Genomic DNA, 16547 nt, shown 5'->3' with positions numbered 1-16547 from the left:
TCTTTCCCGCAGGTACAAGTCATAAATGGTTCTCAAAAGCCGAGTAACTTATAATGGATACATGGAAGATATTATTGTACATGAACGCCCGAATTTTCTTTTCAAGTGTACCATCGGTACGAGAACATAAAATTCGTATCTATAAGCAGCCATGCAACTTACCCTGTTAATTATATGGATATCGATGAAACATCCAAATCTAAGACACCTCAGTTTTGTATTCATTTCAGAAGCATCGAAAACAGTGGTCACCTTAACTGAGGTGGGGTCTGTAATCGAAAATGTGTAAATTAATATGACCACCATTTTCATGAAACACAAAGAAAAATTACGTTTGCCTCTTAGAAATTGTTATTTTCCGCGTTAAAAAAAGTAAAATTGAACTTTAATGACGTTGAAACAGAAATTATAATGTTCGTAACCATGATGACATCTTCATCTACGAGATGAAAAAGAAATACAAATTTTACGAACAAGAAAAATTCCGGTATTTCATCAATATCCATGTAATAAATCACTTTACTTTTTAGCTGATATTTCTTTACCGATTAATCTTTACAGAAGAGCTACACATTGTCTACAAACAACACAAAAGAAGGCACAGCTAGATCAGTAGATATCAAATCTGAAGGCCTCTTTACAGGACTCCGGGATATATATATATACCAGTCGGCTTGCCGCTAAACGATGGTAAAATGTAATGTTTACATGAGCCCCGGGGTGGCTGGTCGTATTGACATCAGCAGGGTCAACATCACAGTAAACAAAAATAGGGGATAAGGGTAAAATAGCAGTATTTAGTAAAACTATTTCGACAAAACCTGGTCTCTGGACATTATAGTGGCCCATAACGGAACAGCAATGGCTGTATGTGCAAAAGTGTCAACTATGGTTTCTAATTGGTGGACTACATGGAAAATGTCAAGCTGTGTATCGAAAAGAGCTATCCAACAAAAAGCGTCAACCCGAAGCTGCGTCGCGGTGATTTTTTCCTAGTCAAAAACCATCCTGATTCCTTGTAAAGAGACCCTGAATTTTAACAAATACCTGTGTATTGTTTCCTCTGCCACCCTGCTTTGTGTTTCACCAACTAGTTACATTGCTTACATACCTATTTATAGCAGGGACAAGCAATGAATACGACAAATGTCTAACAGCGCGCATAAGCAATATAATATTACAGAAAGAATAAATTTGAGTTAAAATGGATACATCTCTTGCACCTTACCAAAATTTACGAAAAAATTAGTTTATGTATTCCTCCGATTTTTATTTTACCCAAAATTTATTGAAGGACTGTTAGATTGTCTACATAACCCTTTTCAGCAAGAACATGAGAAAAAGGTGGCAAAGGCCCATCTTTAGATTTAGAAAACAAAACCTTTTCTTTTTTCACTGAGGTTATCATTTTCCTACCTCCTCATTTCCCAAAAATGCAAGGTAAACAATTGATAAATTCTCCTATAAATCCCTCTTTCGCAGTAAGATTGAAAAAAACCCATGCAGGCACAATGCAAGTGTCAGAAATACGTTCTAGTTTACCACCTTATAAGCTTCCCTGCTTTTGCATCTCACCACGAATGTTACGATAAACGTATAAATTGAATACATTATCCTTTAGTGCAAGAGATGAATATCAAAATGTCATCAGACATATTAGCAGCACTCTTCAGTGCAATTGTATTATAAGCAAGGGTAAATATGAATCAGAATGAATACAGAAGCATACTGTTTTCCTGATTTTCTCTTATGACAAACTACTTGAGAAAATGTGTAAAATTGTCTACAAATTCCCTCATAGCGGGCGCTAGAGACCTACCGTCCATCTATTCCTTAGCGGGCGCACACGCCTGATAAATACATATCAATCAAAATTTATATATAATGTCCTTCTGTTTACGAAGTAAGGTTATCCATGATTTGTTATCCTGCTGTGCTTTTTTATCAGAGTTTACCGGAAAACTAATCAAAATCCCTACAAACTTTATTGAGCAAGCACAGGCGAAAAATGTTTCTTGAAAGCTAGATAATTATGAACTGAAATGGATGCTGCAGTTGATTATTTCAATTCCGTCTACCAAGACTTTACTGAAAACCTATAAATCGTCTGCAAATCCCTCAGTCTTTAACGGGCTTAAGATGTGAAATGCAGGCACTAGTGATGGAACGTTCTGAAATAATAAATATATAATTAAAGGGATTCCTTTCTTTTCTTTGCCTGCTCTTGCAGTTACCTTAGCAGGCCCAATTGACAAATATGGGACGTATATGTCATCAGCCATGAAAACAAAACGAAAAAAAAAAATAACAACAACAACAACAACAAAAACTCGCAGTAGTGCGGTAGTCTGTTTTTACGAAAATGAAAATCAACTTGTAATTCACCTGCCTAGAATTTTATCATACATTTACGACAACTTCGGATCAAAGATGTTAGACTTATCAATGCCATGTGACTTCATATAACGTCATAACCAACAGCAAATCTGATCTTGTAGACTAAGTTCAGGGTTATCTATGCAAAGCAAAACAGTTTTGATATGTCTTATTGCAACAAAAACCCAAGGAGTGTGGTATCCACATCCAGGCTAAACTAGCTAAGGTTAATAAAACTTGGGCTATTTTAACATTATCGAAACTTTTTTTTATGAAGCTCTTATATCTAGTTAATTGATTTCAATAGGTATATTTGTTACCATGGAGACGTGCTGATAGTGTCTCCTTTTGAATGAATGGCATCTGGATGCCAAGGGCTGCGACCTATCATAAATAGCGAGAGAAGCTCTAACATCTCTTGCTGAAATTAACAGCATACTAAAATGGACTTGTACTATCAGACAGAAATCTCACCCACATGTTACACAAAGGCCTGGATCTTTGGAAAACAAGAGTGGTTACCCAGCTTTCTTTTCAAAAGTGAGAATGAGAGATTTTGAAAGAGAAAGCCGACGAGTACAAATACTACTAAAACAAGAAACAAAACTTTGTTATGAACAATTTCTTTAAAGATCGAGGAACGTTTCTCGGAGCATAAAGGTAGACTATCGCACTGGTCTATTCTACTCACCTAGTTTTGAGAGTTTACTTTTATTCGTCAAATTGCATTTATGCTGCCATTGACAGAGCAAATGAGGGATCCATTTACTGTATCTTAAAGAGGTGATATTTTATCAGTGTCTAAATACTGTCAAGAGAGAAGTCTCCCTTGAAGTCTGAAATAGTGAGTTGAAGTATTTCAACCTTTATAGTGCTCAGCAATGATTCTCAGTTATGCTAGCTCTAACTTCTGCTCATTCTGAGTCGGGTTCTAGAGGAACTAAAGAACTGGTATGCATCATGCAATAGGAAGGGTTAAAAGGGCTATTCTAGTTCCCTGCCTTCTTGTTAGTATTGTAAACTCACACTGCTTTACAGGTGTGTGTCTTCAATTGTCTCATGCAACGGGAAATCAGCGACTGTCAAACGCGAAGAGAATTCTGTTTGTGTTCCTTGGTGACATTTTTTGTTGCTGATTTTGGCGACTGGACGATTGTCATCCTGTAGGTCCAAAGCGTGATCATCGCCTTGTTCACCTTCTTCGAGAGTGACATCAAATGCTCCACTGTCCTTAACAGCCGCACGAAGTGTAGTCATTTCAAAGTGTCCCGTTTGCAGCTGGGTTTTCAGGACGTTTTTCCCAACCATTCCTCGAATTTCTCCTTGCAAATCGACGAGAGGGAGAAACAACGCCAGACAGCAAGAAAAGGAGCAATGAGGATTTTTACGCCACTCCTTGAAGTAGTCATAGAGGTGCAAGGCGTACTGAACTGAGAAACGAAAACGAAAACAGAAAACTTGATGTTTTTGGCACAGCACTTGAGATATCTAGCACATCAATGGTGGCAAAAATTTCACAGTTTCCATTCTCCATTAAAAATCATTATCACATGCCTAGCATCGCACTTTCAAGAGGGTCTCAATGAGATTAGTCGTCAACTCTCCAGCAGCATAAAAATTAACCACCAAACACCACATACGAAAAACAAAAATAAGCGTCAATCGTCTAAGCAGTCAGTCATATTTAGTTGGCAAATGTCTCACAAATAAATCTACTCGCAAAAAGGTTAACACAGAATGAAAGAATGCTGTCAAACAGTAGTAATTAAATGTTTGTGAGAAAATTTCGATCTAACGGTTAAAATAAAACTTTTGCTAAAAATGATCGTTTGCTGGCTAATAGCAGTTTTTATTACAATGACTGATCGTAGAGACCTAATCGCGGCGTGAAAGGTACCACTTGTCAGGCAATTAACTTAAGTGCCTAGTCTTTGCGTTATTTACGCAAACAAACTAGATTTGCGATAACACTAAGATAGAGTGCAACTTTACCCAGAAAAAACAAAATAATTTTATAGGTAGTCTATGTGCCAGCCCACCGATTTGACCTGAATTTTGACGTGATACAACGTCGTCGAGGCGTATAATTTTGAAAAATTTGATATAAAATTGAGGTTTTAATTACATGCGGCTATGGCAACGCTAAATTACTTCTTAAAGATGGTATGCTGATATTATGGGGTAGCTTACACAACTATTCTTAGCTAGCTAGCCCTCAAAAAAAATATAATTGTAGGGTCTAGTTGAGCTCTTTAAGGGAAAAAATAGGTAAGGCCACCTTGACAATAAAAGAAAAATTCAAACAATTTCTAAAATACAATTTCGAGCAAGTTGGTAAAGACCTTCATCCTGACAAAGTTGGAGAAAACCGTGCATAGGCTGCATAGGTATTGTTACTTTTACATACTCCAGTAACGTTACAGCAAGACGCTCTTAAATCCTGACAGGAGCACGACAAATTATAATTCTTTCCATAGAACTTTAACTTCACTGTGAGACATTGTTTTAACTTTTGTTTATAGGAAAAGATGTATCAGTTCAACACCGTCACAATCTTTCCGATTGTTCTTTGGCTGCAAAGTTGAATATGCACCTCATTTCCCAAAAATAGAGCTATAGCAAACCTTTTTTTCGTTTTCAAAAGCTTTGAGGTGCTTCTATCAGACACGACCAAACTTTTAGCGCTTCAGTGAAAAATGGTCTTTTTGCGAATTAAATTTCTAAATAATTTAAACCTTAAAACATCAAAAAAAAAAAAAAAATATTGAGTTTTCTAACAACAAGAATCTAGATGTAAACACAGTGAAGAATACGAAAATGCGAAATATGTTCTCGATATTTCGCTTTTGTTAAAATCCCATGCAAACGTTGCCGTCTTGGTAGTCCCAGTGTTCCAGAGCTTTAGATCTTGAACTGTAAAGATCCAAAGGTTCAGTGGGCTCAAGAATGCTCCGGCGCAATAATTTTTTTTCCATAGCATGCAACCGTTTCCATGTTTTTCCGCACGCTCCATTTACAGGCACTGTTAGGTAGTTCGCCCCAGGCGTCCAGAGAGGCTTACCTGACAGAAGTTACATATGCAATTCTGACCAAACTACTTGAAGTTGCAAAACTCGCGTAAATCAGTAAAGGGATTATTCATGAGACAGGTGGCTTTCTTCGCCAATGCGCTACTATTTAGTCGACAGTACTATTGATTGCTACTTAGGCCCACGCTCGTGGGCCTTGGGACCGACATGACCGGGCGTGTACGTACAGTAAGCAGTGTGTGGCGTGCTTAACGTGTTCGAGCTTTGCTCACCCGCTTCGGAATTATTCTTCATTTTATATTGGTAAGTCGTAGCCATCACCTTGCGATCCTGCTATAATCTGTTGCTTCACTTGTTGTTTCTGCCGTAGAATTAGGATACCATTTTGTGCACTCTTCCGTTTCTATGCGGCCACAGACTTATTTTTTGTACCACGAGCTAGCCATTTTTTTTTTTCTCCTTAGTCTTGTTTATATGTCTTGAATTCGCCTGTACTTCTGTACATTTCGTATTTCTTGTAGTGTCCTTAGAAAGTTCGACCGCCAGGGTGAACTTGTTTTCAAGTTTACGCGCTAGCTTTAGTTTAGATCACTTTGGCTCCTATTTTGATGTAATTAGAATTTGTCTCCGGTCTTCATGACCACATGAGGTTTTGCATTACAACATTTGTTTTTTAGAAGTTTATTGTTGGATGCAGTGCAGCCTCCAAGTCTCCTGTTTCCTAGCTTTAGCCGCTGACATATATTTCATAAGCAAAACCTCGTATTTAGTTGTATTCATTTGAATCATATCCTAAATATTAATTTCTGTAATTTGTATTAGGTCTTACTATATATTACAGTGTTGTTAAAGCAAAACCTATGTCTTATATGCATTCTTGGACCTGTTCTCCCAGACATATCTAAAGAGAGGAGACAACGGTAAACATTAAAATTCATTTCGTCGACTGAATTTTCCCCCTACCCTTCATCGCCGAAACTTAACCGCTGACCAACAAATGACAACTTTAGAGTTCCTGTCCATAAAAATGGAAAATAACTCGGCAAGGGTCGAAAATTCGATTCCGCTCATATTTTTATGGTAGGTAGGCTAGGGCACGACAAAAACTACTGGATATTTTTTTTTGGCAAAATATCCTTTTATTTCAAAGAAACATGCAAATTACCAACTCATTGCAAATGCAAAACCACATCATTCTTCCGTCTTTAAAACACTCAAATATTTTTTGAGCAATGTTTAAATGTGTACTGGGTTGATTTTAGGAAATGTTGCGTTGTCTTTTTGGGTGCAAAATAATGAAATTTCGAAGACATGTATTTAATTCACTTAAAAGTACTTCGTGAATATAATTAATTTCCACCATGTGCGAAACCTTCAAATGGATTAAGCTTCTGGTGGTTGAATTGCAGCAGGATGGTCTACAGATTCCTGTAAAAAAATTTTTGGGCAAATGATTGTGAGAGACGCGAGAGCTTTTCAAAGTGCGTCAAAAGTGCAAATATTTGACCATTCCCTCGTCAAATTTCAATTTACGGGTCAGACGTATATTTTAACATGCGCCACATGACTTGACCAATGTTAAGTTGAAATAGACACAGAGCTGATAATTTCGAAATGTTCTAACCTTATTTGCTGTAAAAGGCAGGACCAAAGCCGATTTGACGTGTTTCTTTCAGCATTCGTTGCACATAAAGCAGAAGTTTGCTTTTGTTTACATAACGTCCGATGTATATCGCCAACTGTCAACTTATTTAATGATCGAATACCATGAATCTGTGACCCTCTTTCGACACATATGATCACCGCTGCATCTAAGACAGAAACGGCTAAGTAATTTGTAGATAGTTGCTTGCTTTGCACTACACCAAAATATTACGTTTGATCATCATGGTTTGATGGCTTGAATCCTTGCTTGCAGCGGTTCCTTGTTCGTCACGCAATGCTGTCATCCCATTTTAGGGGGTAGGGGTAGGACAATTTCTATCCTAATACATAAGGCTTCGTAAGGCTTAGAACCACTGGGAGCACACAATCGTGTTGAGTAGGAAGAGATTGAATTAAGAAATGAAAAGAATGAATAGTTTAACGTTGCCCCAGTTGTTATTTTTTACTCGACCACCGCTACCTACATGGCCTGCGTAATAATGTAACGCTAAACTCATACCTAAGTTTTTTCGTGCTGTGCAATGATTTTTGGTTTACATGTAATACAGTGGGCTACCCTCCGGTAATTTAGTGGTGACCGCTTAATGGGGCTAGCCGCTTAAATAGAGGTTGGTGTTCAGTGCCTTGAATATTTAGGGCTAGGGTTATAAACTTCGTGGTGACCATGGAGTCAGTTCAAGTCAGTCATGATAGACGTGTATTTGAATTATCACTCGTCATGCACCTTCAATTTCAGACTCTTATCTGCCATCGACCTTTCCAAAACAAAGTTTTTAAATTTTGGGTGGCCGGTTAATAGGGGTAAAGGCAATAATTAAACCCTTATCGAAACGACCAAATGGTGGCTGCGGAGGTAACCGGTCAATAGGTGTTTTATTTACAATATTTTACTGACAATAATTTTGGACTGTATTGACAGTCCTCTATTTTCTGTTACAAACATACCAATGCCTCGCTACTAGGCAAACTAAATACTCCAAATATAATGGCATGGCCATGGCTTTTTACTCACGTAATTACTACTTAAATTTAGTCTGTTTTTCTCACGAGTTAAACACGCTGTGATTTCCTATTTTTATTTCAGCTAGTTCTTGCTTCATTGATCTGTAATTTGTTTTATGGCAATTTTTTTTTAAAAATTCTAGTGAGTACAGGCACTAGCTTTATCAGCTGTTGTCTGAAACATCAGAACGTGCAACAAACGTGATTTGGACAGAGGCCACGTACACTATAGAATACGATTATATAAATATATACATATTATTATATATGGACAAACAGATGAACAATGATTAAATTGTTTCACTTATCCTGAGAGTGCTCTGTACAAAATAGATCAAAATGTGTAGCATATGCCGTGACAGCATTGCGTGACGCACAATTAACGGCTGTAAGATTGTGCTGCGTCGACACGCTTATCGGCAATGGTCAGCAATTTATCAAACGTAATATTTTGGCGCAGTGCAAAGCAAGCAACTATCTACAAATGACTCAGCCGTTTTTGACTTAGATGCAGTGATGTTCATATGCGCAGATAGATGGTCACAGATTCATGGTATTCGACCAATCATAGGTTGACAGTAGCCGATGTACATCGGACGTTAACCTTGTGTAAACAAAAGCAAACCTCTGCATGTGCGATGAGTGGTGAGAGATCGACTAGAAACACGTCAAATCGGCTTTGGATCTGCCTTTTACAACAAATAAGGTTAGAACATTTCGAAATTATCAGCTCTGTATCTATTTCAAGTTATTATAGGTCAAGTCATGTGGCGCATGCTAAAATATACGTCTAACCCGTAAATTGAAATTTGACGAGGGAATGGTCAAATATTTGCACTTTTGACGCACTTTGAAAAGCTCTCGCGTCTCTCCCAATCATATGCCCAAAAATTTTTTTACAGGAATCTGTAGACCATCCTGCTGCAATTCAACCACCAGAAGCTTAATCTATTTGAAGGTTTCGCACATGGTGCACCCGAAAAGACAACGCAACATTTCCTAAAATCAACCCAATACACATTTAAACATTGCACTAAAATATTTGAGTGTTTTAAAGACGGAAGAATGATGTGGTTTTGGATGCGAGGCCCTCAAACTTGCTTAATAAAATGGTGCGTGAAATGACAATTTTAACGGAAGTTGGTACTTTGCATGTTTCTTTGAAATAAAAGGATATTTTGTCAAAAAAAACTATCCAGTAGTTTTTGTCATGTCCTAGCCTATCTACCATAAGAATATGAGGGAATTCGAATTTTTCGACCCTTGCCGCGAAATTAAGAATTTGTCTGATTTTGACAGGCAGGCACTCTTAATTGTAAACAGCCAGAAAGCTTTATTTTAAAATGTCAACCGTCTGAGGTAAACCCCCATTAAACGCCCATCACAAGCTTAAGAGCTTGACTTTGCGCAACAAAACAATACTGATTTTTGTTACCGCAGCCAGAGCACTTGTTTGCCGTGTGCCAGGATAAATTATAACATAGCCTTTAGCAAAGCGCGCGTTCTAATTGGCTAATACACTCGATCCATTGTCCGTGGGTTGCACGCTCACGTAAGTTTGTTTATATGTACTTTTACTCGGCAATTTTGTCATTGATGTTTACACTTTTTAAAACACAATTCCCATTTTTTTAAATACAATCTAATAATTCTTCCGGAGATGAGGAAGATTATTCCTGTGAGCTAAGAAAGTTCGAGCTCAAGTCTTTTGCCGGACCTCCACCTAAGATATTTGAATCAGCTATACAAAGGCACTCGGCACTCGGAGAAGGACCAAAGAAAACAACAAACTGGTCTGTGTCAGCCTTTTGAGGTTAGTAATGCATAGCGGAAATTTGGACAGTTTCTTGAGTGCTTAGCAAACCTCCCAAGTGCATCCATAACTCGATAGTTGCACGCTGCACGTTTACCATTTCTTTTATAACATTGGAACTTTTGAGATAGTATATACTGAATCTTGTCCGGCTTACATAAGTCAAAAGCGCCATAAACCGCGCGAAAATACTCATTTAAAAATCTGAAAAAGCGACACATCAAAATTCTTCTTGGATCGCGACTAGTTTATAGTTTACATTTTCTCAATCTCTGGCAAACAAAAGAACTTCAAACTGTTCAGTTAACCTAAATATCAAGCTGAAAATCTTTTTTAAAAGCCATTTATGTGTTCAAGTTCAGCCTTAGACGCGCAACTGATCATATATTTAAAACGAAGTGGAAAGGAAAACGAAACCCACAAACCTGTTATTGAATAAAGCATCTCAAACAACTCAAAGCCAGGGTGTTTGTTCGCTTTCTTCTCCACTCTCACTTTTAAGAAACGTCTGGTTCCATATTGTCTTCTTTTTTCCGAAGAGGCCGTGAAGTACAGAGAACTCAGCCACCAAAAGATTCAACCATGAGCGGTTTGTTTTCAATTCTTCGGAAAAGTGATCCAAATCCAAAATCGAAATCTCGAAAATAGCTCTTAAACACTGCCACTTTGTTTCACGACCGAGTTTGAGGAGAATGGGTCCAGCGGTTGTTGTGACGTCTACCCAGGAAGGTTGAATATCTCACGCCCTCTCATTTCCTTCAGGATGGTGCAATACACATTCGAAAAGCGCGCAGAAACGCCTTCCAGAAGTGCTATCGGCTGTTGAAGCAATATCCCTGTTTTAAAGAAAGATATACTGTACAATTTACTGGCGATGATCGGTCAATGGTCCTGGTACCATAATTGCAACTTAAGGTGGCTCCCTATAGTTTTTTGACCGCGCGCGAACTGATTTTGAAAAACACGCGATGGCGCGAGTGTTCAAAACTCTTCGCGAACGTCGCTCGCGAGATTATGCAGTAAATCGAAATTTGTTTTATCACAAAAGTTGCGGGAATCTCCTTTGGTTTCAAAATGTTTATCGACCGAATAGAAGACCCTACCCTTCTGTATTTGATTTAAAGGAGAAAAGTACGAGGTATGTAAGATTTTCAACCAGAGAAACTGATTTGGTCGATCGTCACGATCATCGCACGGAGCAAAACAAATATATTACCACACGTATACGACGGAAGAGGATTCCGCTAAATCTGGAATGAGCCAGGATGTTACTCCCCAACAAACTACGTCGTGTAACGAGCTCGTGGAGCAAGAATATGCACTTCGGAAATACCAAGCAGCAAAAAAAGGTCGAATTTTAGCAGCCATAATTGCTCATTTACAAGATGCTAGCTGTCCATAGGGTAAGAATTCCTTGTTCTAAATTTTCCTCTCTAAAAATGTGTCATAATATTGCGAAAACTAGTTTTAGGTAGGACATATGAGCTTATCACGATTCTTTTCCGACTTGCACGCGCAAATGACGCCAGTGGGTCATTGATACGCATGCGCGCGTGGTCGTTTCGAGATTTTATGACGTCACAAATAAGCTAACGAAGGAAAAAAGCGCTTATTTTTCTCGTGTTTCCTTCGGTGAAATTTTGCGAAAGTTTGTATATTTCATGATATAGATGCCTTCTTCATAATATCATTTTTGACAAAATTTTTTCCTAGGGATTTCTCTTTTTTGATCAAAATTAAGGAGATTAATAATTTTTGCGAATCTACCAGATAAACTTTTCATTTTTTTCAAATTAAACTATTGTCCGAAATTGTTTTGACATGACTGCCGAGTTTAAAGATATTATACTGAGGCGAACCCTAGAAAGAGAAGCAAATAGGTGGAAAATATTAAAAGGATGGTTATCTTTACGATTGGATGTTACTATGGCAACAGTCTGCAATACACTCATATGAACGAAAACGAAACCCCAGGTGTGTTGCTAATCTTCCTTGAGAATGCCAGCGGCTAAAACCCAAAGGTGAAACAAGTAGTTCATACATTGTTAGTTTTTCATCCTTCTTCAGGTGAAGATACTGTTAATACTGAAGGGAGCCACCTTAAGCGATGGTTGATTTTGTCGAACCAAAACAAGCGAACTGAGTCTGCGAGAACCATTGAAGAACTCTCACTGGAATTTGTTCTGCAAACTTTTTATAGTCTATTTTTTTTTTTTTTTTTTTTTTTTTTTCTGCTTAAAGCCAACAAGCAATTTGTAGAAGTGCTACCGACAACCTATATCTTCCAGTTCCGCAGTATTTATAACATAGCCGGCAAAGTTGTGTGATCAATCAAGAAGCGTTGCGACCGATATACTGATGTGTAAATAGGTCGCAACTGTATGCCGCCAACCAGCAGTTACTTCTCTTTCGATTAAGATAAAAGTCGAAGATTAATCCTTTAGAATTACATGATAACAAAATGGTTAGTCTCACAGAGATTTTAAAAGTTTGGAAATCAGCAGTGTGACAAACACTCTGTGCAATAGTGTCGAAAATATGACCGCGTAACATTATCTGCGAACCGCAAAGAGAACACATCGTTTTCGCTTATCCGACAAATTTTATTGCAAACTTTGAGAAAAATTTACATTGGTTATTTGAAGTTATGACTTTAAACGTCTGACAATGTGAAATCGGTAATTGTATGAAATGTTTCCTCCCGCCTTGCTTCCCGCAGCTTCAAAAATACAGGTCCGAACCATTATACGATTTTCAATCGATCGAAGCCAGTGTTTTGGAGGTTATCAAGTCTCGAAAACTGCAACACCTACGTCGCTCTTATAAACATGAAGAATTCCAGAAAGTAAAACTCAAACTGGATGTAATAGAGCAACCATATCCTGACAAAATACATTCTCGCTAAGGACAAATGTAAACGGGCTATAAACACGCGTGGGAATCTTGTGTTTAGGTGACGAAATTACCATCTAAAGCAGTCCTTGAGTTTTTTTACTTGCTTTTCGTTTGCCTGCTCCTCCACTTCATATCTAGCTTACCATTCCTAATATACAAGCAGCTCGTCCGCCAAGAAGTCTTCCCCTTCGTCGCTTGAAATATTGCAAATTGCTGTCAAAGCTCTATGCGCAGTTCACAGTTATCAAACGAGCTCGATAGAAGTTTATTTCGGAGTCTTCCGAGTCGAAACTTAACTCTGATTCCAGCGAGGAAAGAGAAATGATTCTGGAACAAAACTTGGACGTTTTTAGTCCCAAAATATATTGGAACGATTAGTTTTGTTTTCCATTTTCTCGAGCAAATACAGAGAGCTGACTGAGGCGTCATCAGCAACCGCTGCCCCAAACTCCCTAAAACGCGGTCGCGCCACACAATAAGCTCGACTTTGAAAAGCATAAAAATCGAGTATTCAACCAAATGAATTTTTTTTCCGCCCAAATGATTTGAATAACAAGTGGATTCGTTTTAGCATAAAAAAAAAAAAAAAAAAAAAAAAAAAAAAAATTAGGGGTTAGGTGCACCTTAACTAACTTTTGAGAAACGCTTTTACCGGCGGCAATTTTCGTTTGTTGTCAGCTTGATATTTAGGTTAACCGAACAGTTTATAGTTGTTTATTTACCCGAGATCGAGAAAACGATCCTAGCCGCGATCCAAGAAGAATTTTGATGTGTCGCTTTTTCAGATTTTTGAATGAGTATTTTCGCGCGGTTTATGCATGGCGCTTTTGACTTCATGTAAGCCGGACGAGATTCAGCATACACTATCTCAAAAGTCTCAATGTCATAAAAGAAATGGTAAACGTGCAGCGTGCAACTATCGAGTTATGGATGCACTCGGGAGGTTTGCTAAGCGCTAAAGAACTCGGCCATCGTCTTGCGCGGCTCTTACGCTTCTTTCGTGCTTAGCGACCTCCCGCGTGCATCCATAACTCAATAGTTGCACGTTGCACGCTTACCAATTCTTAACTAGTATTTGTAAGATTTAGATGTATCATGGTACCTAGTAACTAGGAATCGATCCTCATAGACTCACAGCACTGTAACTAGACATGGCAACACTACTAGATCGATGTGTATCGACCAATTTCACTTTCGGTGAATAATGAATGTACATGTATTAGTGAAATTAAGAGTCTTCCCCAAAGTTAAAAACAGAGGAAAAAACCGAACAGCACAAACAAATAAAAATATCAAAATAAAATAAGCATTAGCATTATCTTCAATAACCTGTGAATATCTAGATCCAGGAGACTCGAACCCAGGCCAACAGATTGACTACCTAGGTCTTTGTATGGCCAAAGACATACAACTTTCGAACTGGGTATTTGATCTCGTGGAAGGGTGGCAATTTAGATTAATCATCATACGTATGTTGCATCGTTTCTTTATATCCAAATTTATAGTAACAATAGAGTCTTACCTACTACTAGGCCAATCACCAACGAATTTGCAGCGAACACCAGTATCTTGAATAAGAGTGCGTCAGTATCAGCATCCAACGACCCTGTCGTTATATTTTCGGCAGGAATCCTGCTCATCGCTCCAATCACCAAGTTAACAACTGTCACGGCAAGAGAAGTCGTCATCATTCTGTTCTCCATCACGTCTTGTAATGGCTTGACCCAGGCGAAAAGGATCCCATACATCCCAGTGATGACCAATGCCAAACCGATGTAGGACCTACTCTCTTGTCCCACAAAAATAAGACCGCATGTCAGGATCACTTTACGAGCCGTTTCAACCAGTTCCCAATACCACGAACGGGTTTTGTAATTTACAAAGAGGAAACCCATTCCAGAGATCATTTCTTGATTGGAGGCCCGACCCTGTGATCTCTCTGCATCTTTTTTGGTCAATGCTGCTCTTCTCTGTCTCCAGATGGCGATGAATGCGGCAGAAGGCAGAACAAAAACGTAGGCAGTACAAATGTATGCTACGATAAGGTAATTATTGTACTTTTGACCTTGGCATGACACGCTGTAATCTGCTTTAAGGTACTTGGAACACAGCTCTTCCTTGTCATCCCGGCAAAGTTTCCTGCAGGCCAGTGGAAGGACATTGGCTGCCTTAGAACACGTGCTGAGGTACGTTACGTACAGGAAGAGAAACATATTCCTGTATACCAGCTCTTTTGATTGTGAGACTTTTTTAGACTTTTCTTCGTCTTCCAGGTTGTGATTTCTGAGGATCATAAGCCTATGCACTCCGTAAGCAATGCCAGCAATGCAAATGACACCAGCATTTACTGCCATTATTGCAAAGAGGCTTCCAAAGGCATCCAAGCGCATTTCGGGGAAAAGGCAATGGACAGGTGCTATTTGCAGCACATTCAACTGAAGAAATCCTGAATACTTCGCGATATTTTCAAGAGAACCTGGCCATTTTATGTACGAGAACGCATCCAGCAAACCGTGCGTGACCTGATAAAAGCCAATTACGATCTTGAGCTTTGAAAAAAACGTATCCATAAGACGGCCTTCTCCTTTCTTCTTAATTTTTCTTCGGCTCGTCCACACCAAAGCTGCGATGATAATTAATACAATGACCAGGGTTATGGACAGCTGACCAGCAATCCATTTCTTTGATGGGCATCGTCTGCAGATTTTGAATTGTTTAAAGTGTCCTGAACTGCAAACGCTGCAAAGTGGACCTTCGTACCCATTCTCACACGGGGAATCTAAATCCCCCTTGCATGATTCCTCAACTGGGCACCTATAAGGCGTTGGTATTGCATACGGGTATTGTACATGGAAAGTATCTAGAGTTGGTGAAGATGCCAGGAGATTTTTAATGAAAACTTGGTAACGATTTTTGTGAGTCTCATTTCGCCATTCCCACCAATGACCAGATTTCAATGAAGCATAATCATCTTGGCATTTCAGTCCCCCTTGACCACACTTGAAACATCCTTTGAACATGTGGGTTCGATATTGGCCTTTTAAGCATTTACAAGCACGATGTCCAGCAAAGAAGTCAGTTTCTGTACCTGTTGGAGATTTAGAAACAATATGTCATTTCTTAATGACACCATGTTTAACATTGTAAATGCTGATATTGAACAATGTAATAACTTCAATGAAAACCTTTCCTGGATAACCACGCGCGGTACGGACCAAGTTTGGTCACCTTTCACAATAAAAATAACGGGGTTTTGTATACACTGTTCGTCGGTTCTTGATCAATTACCTTTGTCAAGAGGTTATTTTGACCGGTTGGGAGGAGTTTTAGTGGCCGTTGCCGTTGTGGAGAGGTAATGACCCTGGTAGAGAGGTTAAAACAAGAGCGATGTGATGGACTCTTACCGGGACCAAATAAAGTAGCCGCTGTAGTATGTGGCTGTAAGTGGAGGTTCGACTGTATGTTAAAATCTCTTCCTGGTTATTTACTATCATTGAGTAGTTAATGATCTCTCGACGATCTGTCGCAGTGATCATAGAGAGATCTTACTGTCTTAAAAAGTTCAAGGCTAATTATTAGCTAAGAGATGTTTGGGCAGGACTTCTAGGTTGTCGCTGTCGAGTAAAGTGATAATGACGTTTGCGAACTGAGCTTGGGCTACGTGTTGTCTAATGAGCACTAATATTGATTTTTTATCCGTCAACTTGGTCTTATCTCTCCCACTGCATAATAACGTGACGCCATACTAAAAAAATACCTAAGAATCA

At 38.7% G+C, this 16547-nt stretch overlaps 1 protein-coding gene across 1 annotated transcript; it reads right to left on the bottom strand.

The window, feature by feature from the left end:
* Nucleotides 1-2312: 2312 nt before the first annotated feature.
* LOC149105434 (uncharacterized) lies at nt 2313-15868 on the bottom strand. Its single transcript, XM_089271116.1, has 2 exons — nt 14303-15868; nt 2313-3806 (listed from the first exon to the last, which is right to left on the bottom strand). Exons 1-2 carry the CDS (start codon nt 15798-15800, stop codon nt 3409-3411), a joined length of 1896 nt encoding a protein of 631 aa, XP_089127242.1. The 5' UTR covers nt 15801-15868; the 3' UTR covers nt 2313-3408.
* Nucleotides 15869-16547: the final 679 nt, after the last annotated feature.

The sequence above is a fragment of the Orbicella faveolata genome, unplaced genomic scaffold, assembly GCF_042242905.1.
Source record: "Orbicella faveolata isolate gen_17 unplaced genomic scaffold, um_ofav_v1 contig_34, whole genome shotgun sequence".
Taxonomy (NCBI): Eukaryota; Metazoa; Cnidaria; class Anthozoa; order Scleractinia; family Merulinidae; genus Orbicella; species Orbicella faveolata.
The sequence above is the reverse complement of the archived record's forward strand: the minus strand, read 5'-3'. Positions and strand labels throughout refer to the sequence as shown.

Coding starts and splice junctions, on each gene's coding strand:
- LOC149105434 (XM_089271116.1), bottom strand. CDS start 15,800: ATGTTCAAAGGATGTTTCAAGTGTGGTCAAGGGGGACTGAAATGCCAA. Junction 3,807..14,302: donor GGTGATTGGCCTAGTAGTAG/GTAAGACTCTAT, acceptor TTCGTTTCTCAG/TTCAGTACGCCTTGCACCTC.